Source organism: Cryptomeria japonica, chromosome 2, assembly GCF_030272615.1.
Source record: "Cryptomeria japonica chromosome 2, Sugi_1.0, whole genome shotgun sequence".
Taxonomy (NCBI): Eukaryota; Viridiplantae; Streptophyta; class Pinopsida; order Cupressales; family Cupressaceae; genus Cryptomeria; species Cryptomeria japonica.
This window is the reverse complement of record NC_081406.1, coordinates 33,655,818-33,679,511: the sequence shown is the minus strand read 5'-3', so window position 1 is coordinate 33,679,511 and position 23,694 is coordinate 33,655,818. Positions and strand designations below refer to the sequence as shown.

The 23,694-nt window shown below is 36.5% G+C and overlaps 1 protein-coding gene across 2 annotated transcripts in view; it reads left to right on the top strand.

Annotated features, from left to right (window-relative positions):
- LOC131047395 (protein ALTERED PHOSPHATE STARVATION RESPONSE 1) overlaps positions 1–23,247 on the top strand; it is a 30,790-nt gene extending 7,543 nt beyond the window's left edge. Inside the window, exons 4-5 of one of the 2 annotated variants that reach the window (XM_057981268.2) lie at positions 21,957–22,730; positions 22,831–23,247. In XM_057981268.2, the coding sequence (XP_057837251.1) occupies positions 21,957–22,719 (763 nt within the window). In that variant the 3' untranslated portion in view covers positions 22,720–22,730; positions 22,831–23,247. Of the gene's footprint in view, positions 1–21,956 lie in introns of both variants that reach the window. The other variant, XM_057981267.2, reaches the window with a different exon arrangement.
- The last annotated feature ends 447 nt before the right edge of the window (positions 23,248–23,694 follow it).

Below are 23,694 nucleotides of genomic sequence, written 5' to 3'. Positions count from 1 at the left end.
CCAATGGAGATCATTAACTTATATTGGATGATTAGGAAAGAAAGCACATCTACTTATCTTTGTAGTTCATGAATTACGATGAAATTATAATAGTGAGACATCTCACTTAATGTCTTGTAAAATACACTTTATATGGTTTAAGGGATGATGTTATGTTGCTTATTTTACTATCCTAGTGTCATGGAATCCTATTTAATAGCTTGCATGTCGCTGATGGGATGGGAGAACTGAGTAAATCAGAGAGAAGACCTCAATATTGCAACTCTTTTGTCTTTAGAGAAGCCTTCTATCAACATGAAGGGTTGTGATTTTTCTCCATTGCCAGGACTTTGTAGAGGACATCTAGATGTAAAAGGGCAGATGTCCTGCTACCTAGAACTCTAGATTTCACCTAACTAAGGAGAACTCATTTCAATTTGAAAAATGAACAAGTTGTATAAAGAATTTAGAATTGGAACAACAATTACTTTCTCTGCCTTTTCACCTGGCAACCATTTCAAACTTGAACAAAGAGGCTGTTGTTTGATGCATCTAGTATATTACGGTTGGCACTACAGAAGGCGATTGAATGTTAGAGTAGTACGAAAAGCATAATTGAGTGAGCATGGCAAGACAATGAAAATATGGTTATTCTTGAAGATATCTTTTGCCAATTCAAAAGTAACAAGGTCACTGGGAGAGACCCTTGGAGGTTTTTAGGAGGATTGGACCACATTGGACTTGTCGGAGAGGTAAAAATTGACTCTTAATGCTCATCAAAATTGGGTTGTGTTGTACTTGTAACCTCTTGAATTTCTGTCTTCATATTGCAAATTAGAATAATGAGGATTCTTTAGAATTTTGTTGAGGGAATCAAGTAGAAAAGGGGTCTCCTCTCTCCAATTGACTACATATCCTATATTCTTGAAGAACCCTTCTTTTTTGGCAAGTGGAGAGGGGAGAATCTTTTGCAGCTACTTGTTGGCCCAAGGATCTGAGCTGGAACCTTGGTTAGAGAACAAACACATGTCCTGTAGAAATTTTAATTCCTATGGTACAACGAAGAAAGAAACTATATTAGTTTTCATGAATGACCAAAGTAGGTCAATAGGATTTCATAGCACAACCAACTAAAGTAGCAAACATGATCCAAAAAACAGATCTCACCCTAAAAGAGACAATCATCTACAAGCTACAGGCTAAGAATATCTCACAACTCGATCAGCCTAAAAGAGACAATCATCTACAAGCTACAGGCAAAGAATATCTCGTAACTCATCCCTTGACATGCATGGTTGATGATGCTTTAGTGATAGAAAGTAAGTTGATGATATGCCTCTTATTGAATTGCTTAGAATGCTATCTAGAAGTGTAGCTAACCCTCTAGGCTAAGGAATGCATTAGCTGGGGCTAGTTTGAGAAAAGAGGAATTATGCACTGCAGAATCCATATAGGGAGGCACGATCTCATTGATCTACCACTTTCTCTATCTGTAATTGTGTCATTTGAATGAAAATTGACACCACCAACCTAAATAGATTTTAAGAACTAGATAATTCATTTGGGAATACTTGAGTCCCTTGTAAATCATGGCAATTGAGTATGGCACCTTCTTGGAGGCAGGGGATGTTGAGGATAGAATTGCTACTAACACGTACTAAATTATAAAATTTGTCATTCGAGGTTATTTGATCCAAAAGGACTGGGAGTCAAACGTTATCAGAGGAATCACTTTGAGAAGTTGCAGCACTTAGGAATAACCTCCAAAATGCAGCAGAACGGAACTGTCGATCCCTACAGGAAGTGGTTTTGAAAGCTCCCAAGTGGTTTTCAAACCATTGGTCTGCATGAAGTGCCGATTTCTTCTTGATACCTAGAGATGGAATTTGAACCAAACAGTTTGATGTTTCTCATTCCAATTGTAATTCTGGGACATTCTAATGCACTGAGAGATCCAGTGTCTACATAAGGGCTTGAAAAAGTTGGATTTCATAAAGAAGGCAGATTTGAGCTTTGTAGAACTTAGGGAAGTAGAATTCCATTGTGGCTATGAAACGGACTTAACAATGTGTGCATGTGAGTGTGTGTGACTGGGTGGAGCAAGGGGAAGAATGTATTCCCCAATACTGAACATTTCATTGTGTTTTTCAGCTTCTAATAATAATGTGGTAATGGTGAATTTGCCATCATCAAAGCTGATTTTTCTCTTTTAAAGGGTTCTAGGATTAAATCTTAGATCTTACTTCTCTTTGTCATAATACTATTTCCCTCTTGACGGTAATTTATTTAACTATAAGTAGCATAGTCCAAATTTTTGCGATTCTTAATAGAGGTGAGATAATAGATTATTATTGAAGATAGCTTGTGAAAGCAAATAGAGGTGTGGAATATACTTCAGACTAATCTATGAGAGGAGATATGCGCAAAAACTAAAATGATCATAAGCTACAAGGAAATAAATGTAAAAATAATGTACCATAACAAAATGATTTTTGCAGGGAAAATCCGTTTAGGAGAAGAACTCCATACTCCAAAGTAACTCAATTTTTTATTCAATTTTCAAATGGTTACGATACATTTGCAAAGTCTAAACCAATATAGAAGTATCACCAAAAAGAGATCTGGAGCAAGTTTGGCAACATAACAATCTACAAAATTCTCTATGAAACCTCCATCTCAAGCACCCTATAAATAGAAGTAATATGTGAACCCATTAAATGCTTATTAGGAAATCATGAAATAAACCCACCCAAAATTTGGTGCCCAAATTCCTCTTCAAAATCCAATGCCCAAATCCCAAGATGAGTCCATAGGCTAAAACAACATATTCTTTGCATCTGTCATAAATTCATCATGATCCACTCATCAACTTGGGTGCTCAATTTTGGCTCCATTATGTCCATTGAAAGATGCCTTATGATGTGACATAACATGCATCATAACTTAGTCAGCAAGTGTAACTCCTCTAAGAGCTTTCTTATGTGTCATAGATGCTCTCACATTTTTAATGTGGGAGGCTCAACTTTCAAAGGACATAACTTTTGATTTGAGAAGCCAACTAAACCTTTTTTTTTTTAAATTGAAAATCTCAAAGAGATCCATGTTGCTGAACCAAACTTGTTTTGGGCAAGGTCCATTTTGACATTTTTTTTGGGGGCCAAAATCAACCTTAAGAGCCTTGAAAATTACATTTTTGTGGTCTGTAGCCTGAGAATTGCATTTTTTGTGTTCTTTAGACTAAGATGCAGGATTTTTTTGTGTTCTTAAGACTAAGATGCAAGATTGAGACACCTTTCCTAACATTCTCCCACTTGTTGAATACCTTGCAAGAGCAAATTTACTACCAACACTATCAACTATTTGCTAGGGGCCAAGAAACCCATAGACTTATAAAAACACTTTAACTTCTTTGTTTCGACTAATTTTGTCAATGAATCTGCAACATTCTACAAAGCGTCAATTTTCTCCAGCATCACCCTCCCATCATCTACCGTGTCACAAACAAAATGTTACTAGACATCTATATGCTTTGTCCTCATAGGGAAGGTCAGACCTTTTGCTATACATATAACACTTTGACAATCACAAAGAACCCTAATAGCTCTCTGACTCAACCCCACATTTGAATGCAATGTTTCAAGCTAGATGGCCTCCGTATAGGCATTAGTGGTTGCCATATACACAACCTTTGTAGTGGACAAAATGACTACAACCTGTTTCTTACTCATCCAACTAATAGCACTGCCAAATAAATTAAACGCATATCCATTGGTGGATATTTTGCTATCAACATCTCTTGCCCCATCTAAATTCACAAATCCACAAATATCCACCAAGTGCTAGTCCCTTGGAGAATCATCATGATAACATAGAGTGCTTGGAGGTACCTTACAAAAATCTGAATACTCTCTTATTGCATCCTAATGATCTTATCTTGGATTAGCCATGAATTGGATGAGGACTCCCATTGCTTGAGCCTTGGGCAATGTTTGGTCTCATACAAACCATAACAGATATTAAATTCCCAATAAAACTAGCATAAGGCACTCGAACCATGTCATCCACCTCAATAGTTGTAGATGGACATTGCTCTACGAATAACTTAGTCCCCATCAAAATAAGAGCATTCAATGGTCTGCAAACTAACATGCCGAATCTCTTCAACACAAAGTTCACATATTTACTCTGGTCCAACTAAAGCTTTTTGTTTATTCTATCTCCTTTAATCTCCATGCCCAATATATATGTAGCAACCTGTTGTTTGTAATTAGGGCTGGCGGATTCCAATTGCCTTGGGCAACATTGGAATCCGCCCTCCCCCTTTATAGGGCCAGGCCCAATACCTCTCGGCCCTCACCTAAAGAGACTTCCACGCTTCACTCAACTCTCACGCCTCCTTGATAGGGTCGGCTCCATCAATTAAAAGGAAATTAATACTTAATTGTTTAATGGTAAGGAGGCCGACATGGTCGAGAAGCTATATGTCCCCTATAAATGCAGCGCATACTTCTCATTATTATATCAAGTTCTTTTAGCGGATGACATTATATTCTGTAAAGAGCGAATTGATACAAAGGCATTTGGAATAGCAAACAGTAAACAGCGAACTCCACAAGAGGCAGCAGACCGAGAGGAAGAAGATCCAAATTGGAGAGCGAACTAGATCAAACAGTAGCAGATCCCAAACAGTAGACAGCGATCTCCTCAAGAGGCAGCAAATCATCTCCAAAACATAGAAGACTTCTTTAATGAACTGTGATTAGATAAGGAGGACTGCAAGCTGATTGAAGAGTATTTCATCTCTTTCACATAGTGACTGCAACTCCAGATAAGTGTGTAATGTTCAGTTGTATTCTAAATCATAAATCAGATCTGAGGATCCTTTGGCTGGGTTTTTCCTCTTAGGAGGTTTTCCCAGGGTAACTGTGCATTGTCTTTAGTATTTTATTTCCCTTATTATGCTTAAAAGTATAGAAAACAATAAATTAATTAACCTAATTCTAAATTTCTGAGTTTTATTCAATCTGAAAGTACCAAAATTAACACAACCTCCAAGTCTCTTAGGTCAAACTGTGCTAAAAGTTGAGACTTCAAATCACAAATCACATCCTTACTGTAACCAAAAACAACATATCATCTATGTACAATGTGATAATAAAGAACTGATCACCATGCATTCTATAATAAGCACAATGATCTGATTTGCATCTCAGATATCCCAAGCTCAAACGCTCAAACATAAATGAATTGAACTTTTGGTACAAAATCCTAGGACATTGTTTGAGACCATACTTCTTTTTAATCTACAAACCAACGTTTCTTTACCTCTCTCCATGCATTGCTTAAGCTACTTCATGTAGATCTCTTTCTGTTTTCACGATGGAAGAATGCTGTTTTCACGTCCATTTGTTCAATCTCTAAATCAAAAGTTGCTGCTACAGATAACAAGAACTTAATAGATGTCAACTTAGTAATTGGGGAAAAAAATCTCACCAAAGTCTATCCCCTCAACATGGAAATATTCTTTTGCAACCAATCTTGCTTTGTACTTTTTAATATTGCCATTTAAACCAACCTTTTTTGAACACCCATATACATCTAATAGACTTGCTTCCTTCTAACAATGATATTAAGCCCCATGTGTCATTCTTCTTCAATGCGACCATCTCCTCATCCATAGTTGCTCGCTAGGACTCAAAATCACCCATATGTATTGCCTCCATCATAGTTCTAGGCTTATTAGTATTAGTAATCAACATAAAAATACAATTCCAATCAAAGTATACATGTTTGGTTTCTATCTTGGCTGAGTGGTATCAACGACCCATAAACCTTGAGGGTATGGACCCAAGATAGGTAAGGGCTTGGATCTGTAAGTTTTGAGGGAACCTATTGTATTTGGTCTCTAAGCGATTTGGTAACATACATAGACCCTTCTCCCTTAAAACTGAAGTAGCAGCAAGGTCTGATATCTATATTAAGAACTATGAATAATGAAATTAATCATCTAATGAGGAAAATAAATAAGCAGTTGATAATAACTAATTGAAGAATATCAATCAATTTTAATATATTGAAATAGATCAGGTAGGGGACATGACAATCATACACAGAATAAAATACCTAAAGGTACCTTATCCTTTCTTGAGTAAAGCCTCTGATTGTTGAAGATATCGCGAAAAAGGATCAATCAGGATGACTTCAAGGTTCTTGTATGTAGGGTCTCTACGTGTGGATAAGCTCTTTTTGGTATGATGTGATTTGCTGGAATCACAAGGGGACTTACATTTGATGCCTGAACTTCTGATTTGCTTTGAATATTGCTGGAACACAGGATTTTCACTAGCTTAGATTTGAAAAAAGGAAAAAAGATGAGGGCGAGGAAAGGATCTAATCCTAACACTAAGAATGTAAGAGCAACGAATGATCTTTGATGGAATTCTAACTAAGTCTTGTTTTGACATCCCAGGACCATCTCCACAAGGTTAGTGCGATCTTCGAAGGAAAGCTTTATGATGTTCAAATCATCACTGCAGGCATAGACACCATCAGGTTGATGCATATCAATGAAGAAGCAACAATTGAAGTTAAGCTTAAGCTGAATGATTCCAGTTGACTACGCAAGGCAAGTCTGCAATCAACAAACTGCTAGTAGTATGGATGTACGAATTTCACCATCAATCAAGCATATTTCTTCCACTCATCTAATAACATGAAATCAAATATGAGAAGTATAAAGACCATGCAAATTGTCGAATCGACCCATAAATTTCACCATTTCTTCAATGAAGTTACAAGTCTTTTACAACAACATCTTGGCAACAATCTTTGCCTTCTCTCTCTACTCTACTCTAATTGCTATTCTCTCTCTATCTTCTAACTGCTTCCAACTATTCCTAACTATTTCTAATTCCCTTTACAAAATGAAATGCCAGGGCTTATATAGTGCCCTCAATACAATTCGATGGCTTAGATCAATTCGAGATCGATGGCCAAGATTTTACAATGAAAACCCTAACTAGGGTTTGTTACAACCATTACATAACATTTAATGCTTGACCAATGATAAAATTGTATTGCTTGGACACATGTCCTCTCTAGAAAATTCCACCAATGGATAGCTGGGGTAGGTACATCGGAGTTTGCGCCACCTTCCATGAGTTAGGTACATTGAATTTGGAAATGCTGAGGTGGACCACACTGACTGGAGGAGTGATGACTAGGATGCCACCTCGTCTGACACTTGTAGCTTGGTAGATATTCAATTTGATGTTGTTGAGAAGCTATCTTTAATTAACTCTTCCGAAATTATCTGCTTCTTCAACGAACCCTTTGTTCTGACTTCTTGTGTCCTTGATGTGTAGGACGATTGATGTACCTCGCCTTGGAATACTGGATTGGAAGAGGTCGCCCTTATCTTGATGATGCTGGATCGAAGAAGGTCGTCCTTGTCGATGCTAGGTTGGAGGAGGTCGCCCTTGTCAATGCTAGGCTGGATCGAAGAAGGTCGTCCTTGTCCTTGCTTGATCGTCCTTGTTCTGGCTTGATTTTCCTTGATGAGAGCCTTCCGACTTGTAGATCCTTCGAGTTTGGGAGTCGCCATCTTGATACCTACACAACATTTCAAAATTAGTAATATATCTTGAAATCTAAAAATTAAACTTTAAAAGGAAGATTCAAGATTTTAATTAGGAAATTTCATGATAAATCTTGAGTTATCATTTCCTAATTTAGGATTTTCAAAGCAAAATTTAAATCTTCAAAAATGGTGCCAAGGTGATTACGCCATACCTTCACTTGGGAATTAATTCTAAAAAAAGATGCCAAAAATAGGAGAATTCGCTAGGCAAAATGTAGATCAAGACTCCCTTTAGCAAAATGCGCCCCCTTTAGCTTGGAAAAGAACTCCATCTTCCACTAGCTTCTTCAAGATTTGGAAATTCGCCTTCAAATGTCTTCAAAAATCTGGAAATTATCCTCCAATCTAGCAAGAAATACGCCTCTCCAATGGCCTTCAAGATGAATTTCGCCTTCCTTAGTCTCCACATTTTGTAGAAACTTGCTCCACTCCAGCTAGATTTCGCACTTCTTCTTTGCCCTTCCAAATCGCATTTGAAATGATGAGTGAATGATGGATTAAAATGTTTCAAAATACCCTTCTTATATAGGCGCTCATCTCTTTAATTGCCCATAGGCCGACTTAGAAAATAAGGCAAATAATAAACAAAACTTAAATAAAAAGGAGGCCGACTTTTAAAAAAAAAACATTAAAATAGTATCCCCAAGCGCTCTCCCTTTTTATTTAATTTAATAATTAATTAATTTAAATGCCTTTGTAATTAATAATTTCGATTTTTAAAAGGCTAAATTAATTAATTAAATACCTTATGCGCTATTTTTAAATGCCAATTTAATTAAATATTTCAAAGTTTTTATCGAATTTGGCATTTAATGCAATTTGAAGGATATTGGCGCCCAAGCATGGGAAAATAATAGATATCAACAAGATCGCTCTGGTCCCTTGGAGAGGGACAGGAGCGCCTATACCTTTTGGACCTCACACTTCTTGTTTTTTACGTCCAAGACCTCATTTTTGACGTCCAAGATGGCATTTTTACTTAGAATTTCGAGCTCAATTTATTCGATCTTTGAAATGAGTGCACTTTAAAGCATTTTCGCCCTGGTCCCTTGGTGAGGGACAGGAGCTATTTTGCAAATCCAAGCTTATCCGTCCTTTGTTAGCCTTCCAAATTATATTCAATGGATAAATCATGTTTTCCTTGGTCTCTTCAAATCATAAAATTGTCTTGATCCTGCAAGAACAGTGCAAATTTGAAATTCAAGATCCGGTCCTTCAGTGAGGGACGGGAGCACTTTTGCAATTACAAGCCAATTCGTCCTTTGCTAGCTTCGAAAATTATCTTCAATGGATCGATTGCGTCTTCCTTCACCCACCTCAAACGTAAAACTTGTTTTTCTCTTGCCCGAATCTTGTCTTGAGGGAAAATCGCTCTGGTCCCTTGGAGAGGGACAGGAGCGCCCTAGCCAGTCACCTTGGTCCCTTGGAGAGGGACAGGGGCGAACTTGTTACTTAGGCCGATTTTCTTCATTGTGGCGTACTTAAGTTATATTCAACGGGCAAAACATACTTCCCTTGACCTCCTCAAATCGCGAAACCACTTAAATCTTGCAAGGATAATGCGAAATTGGAATTCAAGCTCCGGTCCTTCAGTGAGGGACAGGAGCGATTTTTTCTCTCAGGGCCAAATCTTTTTACTTTTCACTTCAAATTTCCTTCGCTGAGGAAAATATCATCTCTTTACACGCCATGAATAAAAGTTCGAGTCCAAACAAGGTCTAAAAATGTGTATATGAATAAAATCGCTCTGGTTCCTTGGTGAGGGACAGGAGCGAATTTACCTTTCTAGACAAATACTTCATCATTTCATCGTCCTTAATCAAGTCTGGATGCTCTATCACGTTCATTTTGTCCTCCATCATGCCTTTGATGTCTCAATTTGTCCAAACAAGGTCAGGAATGACTCCACTAAGCTTTTTCGCTCTGGACCCTTGGTGAGGGACATGAGCGATTCGCCTTGGACCCTTGGAGAGGGACAGGAGCGAAATTCGCTCTGGATCCTCAGTGAAGGACAGGAGCGAAATTTGACTTTTCGAACTCTCTATCAGGACAATTTTAATGGAATATAACATTTAAGTATAAGAAAGAAGAAAGATATATTCCACATATACTTTCAGGATGTTTGAGAGTGGTTTCACCTCCAGGAGTTATATAGCAAAATCTAGTTTTTTGAGGTTTTTCAGTTTCCAGACTTAGTCAAATTTCAGGATCAGGACATTCCAGACTTAGCCAAATTTCAGGATCAGGACTTTCAGACTTAGCCAAATTTTCAGGACATTCCAGACTTAGCCAAATTTCAGGATCAGGACTTTCAGACTTAGCCAAATTTTCAGGACCTGCTATCCTATTGATCTCCCCGACAGCACTCAAAATGCAAAGGCTAACTAACAAAACCCTAAAAGACCAAAAAACAAACCCTAAAAAGCAAAAAAAAGCAAGGGTCCCCATTTGCAATGGGGCGATGTGTGAAATGGTCACAACAGGACATTACAAATACCTCAGAAGATTTATGAGAACTAGAATAAATTATATGTGGTTTTATTTCCATATACAAAATGTTTGTAGAAATCAAACTCAATATTACAATCATTCATTCCCTCAACAAGGTTTTTGTTTCTTAGGGTCACTCTTCTCACCTAGATGGCCCATTCTCTAGTGCTGTAGCATTGTTTTCTCTCCAAGTAACTTGTTCTTTGAAGCAAGAGCTTGCTTAGCATGACCATTGAAAGTAGACAAAACTCCTCTTTGTTGTTGGTTTTAATGGTGAAGGTGTAGATTTTGTAGATCTCTTCCCTATAAGAACAAAAGAACTGTTGCATTGGATAGTGCATGCATCTAGCTGAAATAAATTGTCCACATGAACACCCTTAGTGAGTGCCATATCTCTTCACATCATCTTACACCTTCCTCTAGAGAAAATAACTTGCACACCACATCATTGAGTTTGCTAACTAATAACAAGTTCCTTGTTTGTCATGTCCCTTCCTTAGCTGACCGGTGCTAGCAAAGAAATGTGTTTTTTAATACTATGTATATATTAATTAATAACCATAAAAATATAAAATAAAATCAACTTTCAAAGTTTAAATTTGGGCACTAAGTTTGGGTCCCATGCACCCTATTTAGAGAATGCATAGTAATATGCATTTGAGGAATCTTTTAAAAGGATCTGATGATTTTTTCGTAAAATTACAGTTTTGGATTCAAGAATGGTAATTGCAGGATGAAAACCCTGGTGTTACATTGAGTTTGGGACGAAATATAAAATATATCAACTTTCAAATTTTAAATTTGGGCACTAAGTTTGGAGCACATGCACCCTATCCATATTAATATGCATTGGAGGATTTTTTAAAAGAATGTGATGATTTTTTGGTAAAGTTACAGTTTTGGATTCAAGATTGGTACCCGCAGGATGAAAACTCTGGTGGTTTATTGAGGTTGGGCCAAAACCCCTAACCCGTGTTTAATGACACCACTCTGCTCTACAATTTCCTAATTCAATTCACTCTAATTTGCCCAGGACTAGAGGCTGTTGTGAGCTAATAATTTCATTGAGCTAGGCAATCAATGCAGATAGCAACCCAGGCTATATCCCATTAATTTGTCTTTCACAAGATACCATTTTGATTGTAGATAGCAAGCACACCAGGTGGAATGAGTCCACTATTTCACTGGAAGATCAGCAGGGTGACATACACAGGGAGATCAAAGTGTAAGGGATAGCCAAATAGGAAGTATCAGCAGGGTGACATACACAGGGAGATCAAAGTGTAAGGGATAGCCAAATAGGATGTATCTAGGGACCAATCGTTCATATCAGTAGTGCCATTGAAGATCAGCAGCTCAAATCAACAGAAGGGCACAATAAGTTAGGCACACCAGCTACGACTTAGGACAGACTCAGGCTTCCAAGTAAGGGACAAATCCTATTTACACCAACAAACAGATTAGTAAAAATTACACCAGACTCATTAAGTGTTATGTGTTCATTGCTCTGGTATGCCAAGTCTGAGTTGAACAACAATCAACAGAGTGCTAGGCAAAGTTGACAATGACATCAATTAAAACATTCTTTCCTGTCTGATGTAGCAACATCCTACAACATTCAGGTGTCGACCAAGGAAGAGGGAAGACCTCACACCTAGATCTTATATTAAAAGGAAGCAAATCACACTCGTTTTACCACATTGACAAGACAATCACTCAGATAGCACATAGAGATATCCAATCTGTAAGTGATTGTTGCCATTATTGTTAGACACTCTGGTTTTTATAAACCCTAGACGAGCATTCAGACATTTACACGAGTTAAAGGGAATTAATGCTACTAGATCATTGTAATATCAGACCTGATTTTTCATCAGGGACTTCTATTAATAAGTTAAGCTACAGCAGTCTTGGAATTTGTGATTTCCAATCCCTTACTATTTGGATCAGAGCTGTAGTTAATTAATTTGTTGTTTAATCTTTATTTGACTATCTATCTTCTATTTGGTGAAGAAACTTGGATAATAAAAATTGCGTGACAGACTGTAATCAGGGAACGCTATCACTTATCACAGCCTAGGGAAATTACAGGGATCAGAGCTGTAGTTAATTAATTTTTTGTTTAATCTTTATTTGACTATCTATCTTCTATTTGGTGAAGAAACTTGGATAATAAAAATTGCATAACAGACTGTAATCAGGGAACCCAATTGCTCATCACAGCATAGGGCTATGATAGTGTCAAACCAGGGATGTGCAGCACAGTATTGAGCATTTTCACTCAACCATCAGGGAATTGATTGTGGATTCTATTATGACTAATAATGCACAAATGTGAATCATCATTGAGGTACACTTTCTCACCATCGTATTTTTCATACTTTGAAAGTCACTCCAAATGGGAGGTCTTATGAAAGGAAGCCCCAAAGTCTATCAAACATGCACCTTCTGATGCATAAGTTGCCAAGGCTGTGACAAAGGCATTTGCATAATCTTGAGAAAAGTTTTCGGACTTTGTCATCTTAATCATTCTTTTTGTTTTTATCCTCTTTTTAGTCTTTGTAGAAGTGCCCAGTCTTGCTGTAGTTTCACACTTAGCCTTGGACTTTTTACTGTATTTGGATCTCCCATGGATTTGGATCTAGACATTTTTTCTTCTTGCCTTTCTCCTTTGGTCTTACTAGAATAACTAGGGCCTCTTTACTAGATTCAAAAGCTTTCTATCACATCTCCTCCTAGAGTAAAGCAACCATTAACTCATCCATTCTGAGTTTTGAGTCAATGCTCTCAATTGCCATCATGAAGTGATCCCATGAGTTTAGCAAAGAACATATTAGTGTCATGTAACAATCCTCCTCCATTTTCACTACAATAGAGTGCAACTAGGTCACAATTATATTGAATGCATTCAAATGCTAGGCCACATAACCACCATCATCCATTTTCATGGTATACAACTTCTTTCTTAGGAAAAGTTTGTTAAATAGGAGTTAGCTTGTTGCAACTCTCCCTGTAATGTCCCCTAATTAGTTATACTTTAAATTAACCTAAATTTGCCCAAACCTAAAATAGGTAATTAAGTTTATGGGAGTACCTTTGTATACTGTTTTCCATTAGTATTATATTTGTTAGATAAAATCAGATTTGTAGGTTAGTTGCCATTCTTTATTATCCAATTCTTAGTGCACTAGGGTAGGTTAGCTGGATAGAGTATCCAAGAGACCCTCCACCCTAGGCCCAAGAGCAGATACTACATCCCTTTTGGCTCCATATGGCAGGTGTTAAGCATCCATCATGGAGTGGCGTGCCTAGTGAGGTGTCCTATCGCCGTTCCCCCTCATCACAACGACCTCCTCTCTTAAGCCCAAGAGCAGATGCTTCATCCCTCTTGGCTCCATGTGGCAGGGGTTAGGCATCCACTATGAAGTGGCGTACCTAAGAGAGGGTCCCACATACATTAAGCAATGAGTTTGCAATTGATATGATTTTATAACAGTCTTGTAAGGGTTACAAGTTCCCTTAGTTTAGCATTATTATACCATCATAGTAATCAGTCCTTATATTGTCCATATTATTGTGTTATATCAGATTTTGTGACAGCATTAAATTACATTCATTATCAGCTTTATAAGTTAAATTCATCACATTATATTTCAAGTTATCATCATTATAGAATTAATTCCCATCACATTTATATTCTTATTATATCTGATTATGTTCATGTATCAGATTGTAGCATCCACTATATTTACTGTATAACTGTGATCATTTATCAGATGATCAGCTATGTTACTGCCTGTAACTTAATAACGGTTCTGATCTGAACTGATCGATGGTGATGTTACTGGATGCTTTCATTCCTTTCCTTTATATCTCTCAATGTGAGGGAGAGGTCACACCTCTTCATCATGTATGCCCTTTGGCAAGAGACACACCCTTTCACCATTAGCACTCTTTGAAAGAGTGCAACTCTTCATTATTTCTGCCCTTTCAAAGGGACACAACCTTTCAAAATCAGATCTGCACTTCTTATTTAAGTCAGTTCTGCACTTCTGATTCCCCCCAAATTATCTCCTCTCAAATGAGGCTCTCTTCTCCCTTTTATACCTCATATTTGGGAGAGTCACAACTTACATGCCTTTTGTCCATTCATTAACTTAATTAAATTTTTAATTATATTTAATTATATTCTTTTATATTTTCAAATATTTACCATTAAATTCTATTTCAAAGTGGGGGCATTACACTCCCATTTTTTTCCAAAGAGTTTGTGTGGTGGCTTTTCAATGTACATTCAATAAAATGAATCTGCCAAGCAAAGCCTAATATGAGGTCCTTAAGCTTTCTTTCCAATAGATCCTAGTGAGTTTGTGACATTGTGTTGGGTTTGGATCTAGATGTAGTAGCCCATAAATTTTTGTTTACAAGCATATCCTCCATCTTGAGCTTTCACAACTCAAAGTGTTAGTGAACTCCATCTCTATCCTTGATGTTCTTGCCAGTTTCTACAACAAGATGTCCTTTTGCCCAAGATCCTACTCAAACCAAGACAAGAACAAAAAACCTTGTCCCAAACACCTAAGATTTGAGGTGGTCAAGCTCTGATACCAGATGAAAGAAAGCAAATGTGTGGACTATGTGTCTTATACTAATCTATGTATAATGTCCCCTTCCTAATTTGCCCTAGAATCGCAATTGCAACAAATTAGGGTTAGGGTTACATCTTACCAAGTAAAATATCTCTTTAACTAATGTGACTCTGAATTGGAATCCTACAATCATAACATAAGAAACATGTATATATATACTCAAATTTCCAATTATTAGGGTTATACAAGATCACATCCTACTCACATATTATCAATAATGTTATACAAGCAGATTAGTGTTAGGAGGAAGAAACATGATAGGTCTGCTCGAAGCCATTTCTACACTAAGCCCAAGAGCAGAGTGAATGCCAAAGCCCTCTTGGTCTCAGTGGGCAGTCAATAAGGACATCCTTAGTCACAGAGTTCGCCGAATTTTGGCCATCAAGTTCGAAATTTGGCGAACTTAAAAGAAAACCTAAAAATTCGTCGTTGTTTGCCAAAAAATTCATATGGATATTGTGTTGGATTCTTTAGCCAACAGGTTGATTGCTGCATAAGTGGGCGATTCTTTGGTGGAAGAAAACCTAATTTTTTTGTATCGGACGTGTTTGACTGTGAAGTGTTCGACTTAGACATGTTCGTATCATACGTGTTTGACTCAGAAGTATTCGACTTGGACGATTTAGGTTGTGTTGGATTTAGACGTGTTTGACTCCATTACTAGTAAGTTAACACATTTCTCTATTGCCACAAGCCCGCTCTTCCACTCATGCACCCCAAAGTTTTCCACGAGAAGTTTAGGTTTTGTTCTTATTTTAAAATTTTAATATCTTTATATTTTGTTTGTTAAATGATTTTTTTAATGTTATTTTTTATTCAAAGTTAAAAATTTAACATTTTAAAATATTTCAATTAGATTTTTAATTATAATTTATAATACATTTAATGTTAAATATTTCAATTAGATTTTTAATTATAATTTATAATACATTTATTATTTAATATATCAATTTTCGTATATGTTTATTTATATATTAATATTTAAATTAAAATTTTAATCATATTTAAATTACGATATTTTATAACTTATTAAAATGTATTCAAATTTTACTTAATATTGTTTTATTTTTTCAATTTATTACTTATATTTAATTTTTTTTTTTATTATATAAGGTGAATTTAATGTCGAATTTTTTTTTTGAATTTTTTACGTTGTCGAATTTCATCCGAATTTTATTGTTGCCGAACTCAAATTCGAATTCGAACCTTGTGACTTGGACATCCACCAAGGTGGCCTACCTAGTGGGTTGCTTGTACCTGCTTTCCCTATCAATGTTCATCCTCCTAACAACAAGTGCCATCAGAGTCCTCCTTGCCCTAGGAGCCAGTTATATGGTCAACTCTAGGGTGGCCTACTTAGATAACTCTCTTATAACCCTCCTCTTACAACCCAGGCCCTTCTTACAAGATGGATTTTAGACAGTCAGGCATATCTTATTTATAAGTATGCACTTGAGCATTTATTTATTTATGAGCAATATGTATATATATACCACAAGTGGTTGTGAGGATATAGAGTGCTGAGAAGGGCAGATCTGAAAATAATATCAGACTGCTGTTTTAAGTTTGATCTGAAGATTAATTCCTTTGATGTATTTGCTGTTGGATGGCTAAACGTTTGATCTGGATTTCCTTTCTTTATCAGAATTAGTTCTTCTTCGATCTGTTAAATGTCTTCTTCACTGTGATTGTGTTTGTGTGTTTTCTTGATGTTCGATGATTGTAATTTGTGTGATATTTGATGATATACTCAGAATCAGATCTGCACAAATGACTCTGATGCCTGCCCTTATTGCCTTATTTCCTTATTTAAGATTGAATGCTTATTCTATTCATATTCCAGTCAGGTCTGAGTCTGATTTATGGATTTAATGTTTATTCTTCTTATTTTCCATTTTCTTCCTGAATGCCTCCTTGGATGAATTGTTCTCTCTTTCATATCTCCCATTTGGATGGAGTCGTGCCTTTTCACAAGATTCACAGCTTTTCAAACAAGACCAAGTCAGCTTTCTTACCGCCATAATTTAAACATTTATAATTTTTCCTTAGTCTGCCAATGGTGGCGATGCAAATATCCTAATCAGGTTGGCTTCTTAAAGTGATTTCGATTATTCAATTGTTGCTTATAACTGTTCTTTAGTTAGTCGGCCCCACAACCATAATCTAAGTTAATCGTAGTCGGCCCTATAGTACAAATATATTATTAATTTTATTTATTTAATTTGAGTTGGCCCTATTTTATTGCTTAGGTCGGCCCTTTTGAGTTTCATAAATTTATTGCCTTAATTTTATATTAAAGTTGCAATCTGTTTACCAGGGCAGGGGCATGACACTATGAGAAGAGAGATGTGCAAAAATCAAATTCGATCATATAATTACAAGGAAATAAAAGTAAAAACAATATACCATAATACAACAATTTTTGTGGGGAAAACCATTTAAGGAGAAAAATCCCATTCTCCAAAGCAACTCAAAGTATTATTTAATCATCAATTGGTTACGATACACTTGCAGAGTCTAAACCTTTATACGAGTGTTACCAACAAGAGACTGGAGCAATTTTGGCAGCATAACAGCCTACAAAATTCACAATAAAACCTCCATCTCAAGCACCCAATGAATAGGAGAAGCAATACATGACACTATCAAATAATAAATAGGAAATCCTGAGTTAAACCCACCCAAAATTTGGCACTCAAAGCCCTAGTCAAAACCCAACAATGAAATCTCAAGATGAGTCCATAGGCTGAAAATAACATATACTTTGCATCTGTCATAAGCTCGTGATAATCCACTCATCAACTTGGGTGCTCCATTTTGCTATTATCTCCATTCAAAGATGCTTTATGATGTGTTATGGTTTGGTCAACAAGTGTTACTCCCTCTTACATCTCCCTTATGTGTCATAGAGGCTCTTACTTTTTTTTCGACGTGGGAGGTCCCACTTCCAAAGGCCATAAGTTGATCTAGGAATTTGCTTGAGTTCAGTTTTTTTAAAATTGAAAATCTCAAAGAGATCCATGTTGCTGTAACTAGCTTGCTTGGGTCAAGGCCCATTTCAATTTTTTTGGGTCAATATGTACCTCTAGAGCCTTGAAAATTACATTTGGTGTTCTTTAGCTCTAAAATTGCATTCTTTTTGTTCTTAATATTGGGATGCAAGGTTGAGACACCCTTCCTAATAGTTTTAAGATGTCAAACAAGGCTGTGAGTCATGACTTGATTGTGGTGTTGGGGAAGGGAATTTTCATAAAGGTTTAGAAGGCGACGGACGTAGTGGGTAAGGGAACCTATAAGCAGGCCATGCAATGATGCATACACATTCTTTTCAAAAACCTTTTCTAGAGTGCCAATACCTAATGTTATGACTTTGGAGATGTCAAAAAAGGGCGTGACCTTGATGGTGGCATCCGGGGAGAGTTTTCCTAGAGGTTGAAAAGGTGACATGGGGTAGGGCATGCAAATGTAGACGATGCAATGACAATTGGCCATCCCATTTCCGAAACCTTGTCTATAAGGCCAATGCCTAATGCGATGACTTAACTAGAAACCTCGTATATATGAATAAAAGTTGTGGTCTTAATTAAAGCATAACATTATAGATATTATACGAAAATGTGACTATTTAGGGAGGAGTCATCGATGACTCACAATTTGTAGATTGAGACATGTCAAACCCATCTGTAATATCCTAGTTACCATCCTGCAAGATGATTAGAGCCCTACATTTGGCTCACAAAACAACGATCAATAAAGAATGGATGTTGTTTCACATCTTGCCAGGTTGCTAATGATAGCTAGTGTTTTAAGATAATTGATTCTTCTGATCATTGCACCCTAATTTATCAAGTTAAAAAAATTCAACTTTCTTGGGGATGTGTTTGTAGGATAGATTTTCTCTGGCAGGGTTTGGCTGAGGAGCTATGGGTTGTCAAAAAAGTGATTTGGTACTATCTAGATTAATTAAAAGGGAAGGGAAAACAAGTTTTGCAGGCTGCTACAGTAGATAGGTGTAATATGCCCATGTGCATTAGAGAAATAAAATAGAAAAATAAATAAATTAATTAATCAGGATTCAATTTTAGGATGGAAATAGAAAGTTCCTTGAAAAAAATTAGTCAGCAGGAGATTAAGTCTACTTCAGACAACAGACTTGAGTGGAAGCTAGTCTCGTTGGAAACTTTGTTAAAGTAGCAAATAGTTTACATGGGTTCAGAATTTTAATTATGCATATGTACTGAAACTGACTAAATAATTAGGGAAGATAACTGCAAAAAACCCCTCTTCTCTCTTCAATCCTCTTTCTTATAAATGGTGAGATTAATCCTTTCAGGTGGTTGGAAAATCAGATATTCAGAATGCTGTAGTAGTTTGTCCTAAAGATTTGTTGCCTTCACCAGCTGGAGTGACTTACCTTAGAGCTTGGGCTGTTTCAGTAAGTCTAGAACAGTTTTGCTTCTTTCAAAATTCTCCTTCTCTACTTTTGCGAAGTGATAATTATCCAGATTAATGTTAATCTTCTCAAAATGAATGTATTATAGAGTTTTGTTTCTATTTGAGTATTACAGTTATATCAGGGCCCAAATCCTGCAATCCTACGAAATGGATTCAATATGTCTAGATCAGAAGCCGAACATGAAAGAAGCAAGTTTGAATTTAGGGAGGTGGTGCAAGAGCTATTTCAATTCCTGATCCAAAATATAAATAACACGAGAAGATCTTAATGACACAAACCATGCAACAATCCTACATAAAAAGAGTCATAGATTCTCTCCTTCCTCTCATCAATCTTCACATAAGGTTGAGATCTTAAATGGTCATGACTATTAAAGAATGTTAAGGTTTTGCTGGTGTTTGCAAATCACCTTCTCCTTCTAGGCAAAAGAAATTCAAGAAGTGAAGCAAGAGCTTTTAATGTAGGTGCAATTAGAAGATGTTGGAGAGCCTACATGGCCAATGATGAACACTTTTTCATGCATATTGTGAAATGAGAAGACTTACTGAACATGTTCAACAAGGAACAATCATCCTAGAACAGATAATTGACTTAGAATACCAAAGGTAGAGGTCCCCAAATTTGATGATGCAGAGAAAATTGAACATCATGCATGGATTCATTAACTGGATGTATGATTTATTATGAATTCAACGTCTGATCCAGAAATGACTCAGTTTGGATCACTACACTTGGAGGGAACTGCATATAATTGGTGGTACTGCCATGGTCTACAAGACTTTGCATGATGAAATAAAAGTATATGTTGAAGCATTAAATCCAACAATTTGGATGATGCTATTTTTACAAGCTAAATTATATGAGAAACTGATTAAAAACAAAACAAAGAGTAAGCCACCAAGTTCCTTGTCAAAAGATCAGCCTAGCTCAAATAGAATCATACTCCATATTGATGCAAAAACCCTCTCGAGGCCAGATTTAGCGCTCATAATGCAGCTAGGGAAGAGTTAAGGAAGCAGGGTAGATGCTTCTTATGCCAGGAGAAGTGTGCTATTTCTCTACAAGACTTTGCATTATGAAATAAAAGTATATGTTGAAGCATTAAATCCAACAATTTGGATGATGCAATTTTTACAAGCTAAATTATATGAGAAACTGATTAAAAACAAAACAAAGAGTAAGCCACCAAGTTCCTTGTGAAAAGATCAGCCTTGCTCAAATAGAATTATGCTCCATATTGATGCAAAAAAACCTCTCGAGACCAGATCTAGCGCTCATAATGCAGCTAGGGAAGAGTTAAGGAAGCAGGGTAGATGCTTCTTATGCCAGGAGAAGTGTGCTGCAGGATGCAAATGCAAAGAAGATCGAATGAAGACAATCAAACACCATTTAATGAATGCCAAAATGCAGAGGGAAAAATACCAAACAATGAAATGTAAAGTACTGTAGAGTCTAGACAACTAAGGAAAGCGCAGCAGTGTCTATGGAGTTGACCATAGAACAAGAATTTGAAAAGGCCACTGGGTTTCCAACTTTCCAAATAAGAGCTATTGGAGTCCCGGAATCAAAGATGGTATTAATAAGGATTTAAGAGGGAATGCCAACCAAAGGACCGGCATCACAAAAAATTGTTAATGATAGTTCAAGTTCTCAACCACAGCTTAAAAAGGCCTGATTAGGATTGAAAACAAGAGCCACTGGAGTTCAGAATCAAAGATGATATTAGCAACTTGGAGTAAAGATGGAATACCAACTAACAAAGGTCAACCTTTCAATTTTCTTTTGGCCAAAGATGGAGTTGGTTCAAGCCCTTAATCAAGTTGTGAAACGTTTAACTGGGCTTGAAAACAAGAGCCATTGGATTCCCCCAATCATAGATGATTATATTTATAACCACTTGGTATAAAGAGGGAATGCCAACAAAAGGTCAAAACTGCAAAAACAGTTTTTCTTGTGGAGTTGGTTTAAAGGTCTCCACCACAGCTAGAAAATTTCAAGATGCATAAACAGTAACAGCTGTCCAGGTATGAACATTTGTTTGACCTTTATATATATCATGTTTTGATATAAAGTTATTTTTTCACCAAAACGGAAAGGTTGAACGATATTGGAAGTGATCTACTCAAGTTTTATTGGTGTAATTGCGTCAGCCTTCTAGCACATTGACCAGTGAAAACAATTATTTTATCGATCATTTTATATATAGCTTTTCAGATCATTGACTTATGTCTGGATTTGTTGACATATAATGCCAGTTTCAACGTAAAAATGATAAGAATAGTTGTGTATTTGCTTTCCTCATGTTCAATTCCACGTCTTTATGATTTTAAGAGGAGGCATCAGTTGTGGATAAGATCCCTGTCAGTAATAGAGTTTATGTGAATGTATGGTGGGTTTTGGTTTTTTAAGATGCATAACTTTTGCAGTGTTAACACCATTGGAAAACAGCTATATTGCACTCTTTTAATCATCTATGCATATTGTTACATTTGTGCATAAAACAGAATGCTTGATCAATATTCCCTTTAGGTGTTGCTTCAGATGGTTTTGCGTGTTGGCTATTGTTCTTTGATTTAGTGATCTTTTTCATTTATGTATTATTTTTTTGCCTTTTCTAATTTGCTGTTTTCTGTAGTAAAAAGTGGTTGGTCTTTTCTTGTCAGGATACGTAATTCTTTTTCTGGAGTTCAGTTTTGCTGATATTTACTAATATTGAATTGCTATCGATGATCTTCATTTGCAGGTTGATGCAAATGTGGAAAGGAATGCTGGAATGCCATCAGATTCAGTATCAAATCATAACAGAGGCAAAGTCTCTGAGTTGCTCTGCTGATGATGTGATATTGACTGATTCACACCAGCAGGCAACGAGTCATCTAGAAAACACACTTCATGATTGGCATAGAAGCTTCAGTAAGTGGATCTATTCCCAAAAGGCTTATGTCCAAGCCCTTTATGGATGGCTCTCAAAGTGCATTATTCTAGACTCCAATAGCTCCTCAAAGTCAAAGTCACCATCTTCCTCGCATACAACAGGTCCTCTAATCTTTATTATCTGCCGTGAGTGGTATCATGCAATTAACCGAATGCCAGGAGAGCTAGTTATTGAGAAGATCAAAAAATTTTCAGCAAATGTCCACGCACTTTGGGAACAACGGGATGAAGAGCATCGTCAAAAGAGGAGGACTGAATATCTTTCAAAAGACCTAGAGAGAAAGGTTGCCCATCTACAGAGGGTGGAGAGTAGAAGGCATGATGGGGCAGGACCTATTGATACTGGCATGTCAGAGCAAAATGTATCAATAGAATCATTCAGGAAGCGTGTCGAGGAGGAAAAGGAAAGGCATAAAAAAATTATTCACGAAACTCAAGATGCAACCTTGAAAACATTGCAAACTGGATTGGCATTGACATTAGAGGCTTTGACACAGTTTGCTTCAGCTTCTGTTCAAGAGTACGAACAGCTCCATCAAAATAGTCAGAATAGTACAATATCAGATGTCTAGAATTTTGTAAGGTGAAGATTTGTGTTAAAGGATGAACCTCGTGTGGTTTCTCATTTGGTGATACTTTAAGACGAGAATTTGATCGTGTAACATATGTTTTTTATTACGCAGTGCACAGGTGAATGTCTGAAGTGTAAAGAAACGAACAATAATGCACAGAATTGTACAGTAGTCAGGAATGAAGATGCGGGAATTAATACTTGGTCTTATTCCTTTGTATGGCATAAGGAGCTGTTGGATCGAATGCCTTCAAATACTAAAATCTTCCAAGTATAGGAAGATTAAAGATAGGAATTCCATTGAAATTTGAGTTTAAACGTTTAAAATAGGGTGGCATGAGTACGCAATTGAGGGGACAACATCGGGATTGTAAACTAATCTTGGGAGTGAGAAGGGGCTAGAAAATAAATGAGTGGATTGTGAACATGGGAAATGGGATAAATGATAGGTTTTTACACAGATGTGTAAATGGTAGGTGCAACAATGCAAAAGAGATCCTATGTTATAAGATTATGCCATTTGTCAATATTTCTATATATCAAAGCATTTTCTTCATAACATAAACAAAATTAAATGGGAAATGACATGGGGTATGTAAATTCTATCATTATATTTTGCCCTCATTTTGAGCTGCATGTGAATCCAAAAGGATCATGTATTTCAAAAATCTTAACACTTGCAAACATGCATCTAAAGTAAATATTTAGACACTCAATATATTGTCATATTGTTACATATAAAGCAATAGACCTTGCAAGGATATGATCATGTATGTTTGTCTTTTATGTATTTTCTATAAAATGAATCTTTATAAGCGCTTGTCATCGTTTGTACATCTAAACAAAGGAATGTTTGTGATAGAAAGAGCCACTTGACAATTGTTTGCATCCACATGATACAAGGAGGAAAGAACAAACATATGAAATGTACATGCAATCTAAGTGTTGCCTAGGTAACAATTCCTTCTTCAAAATT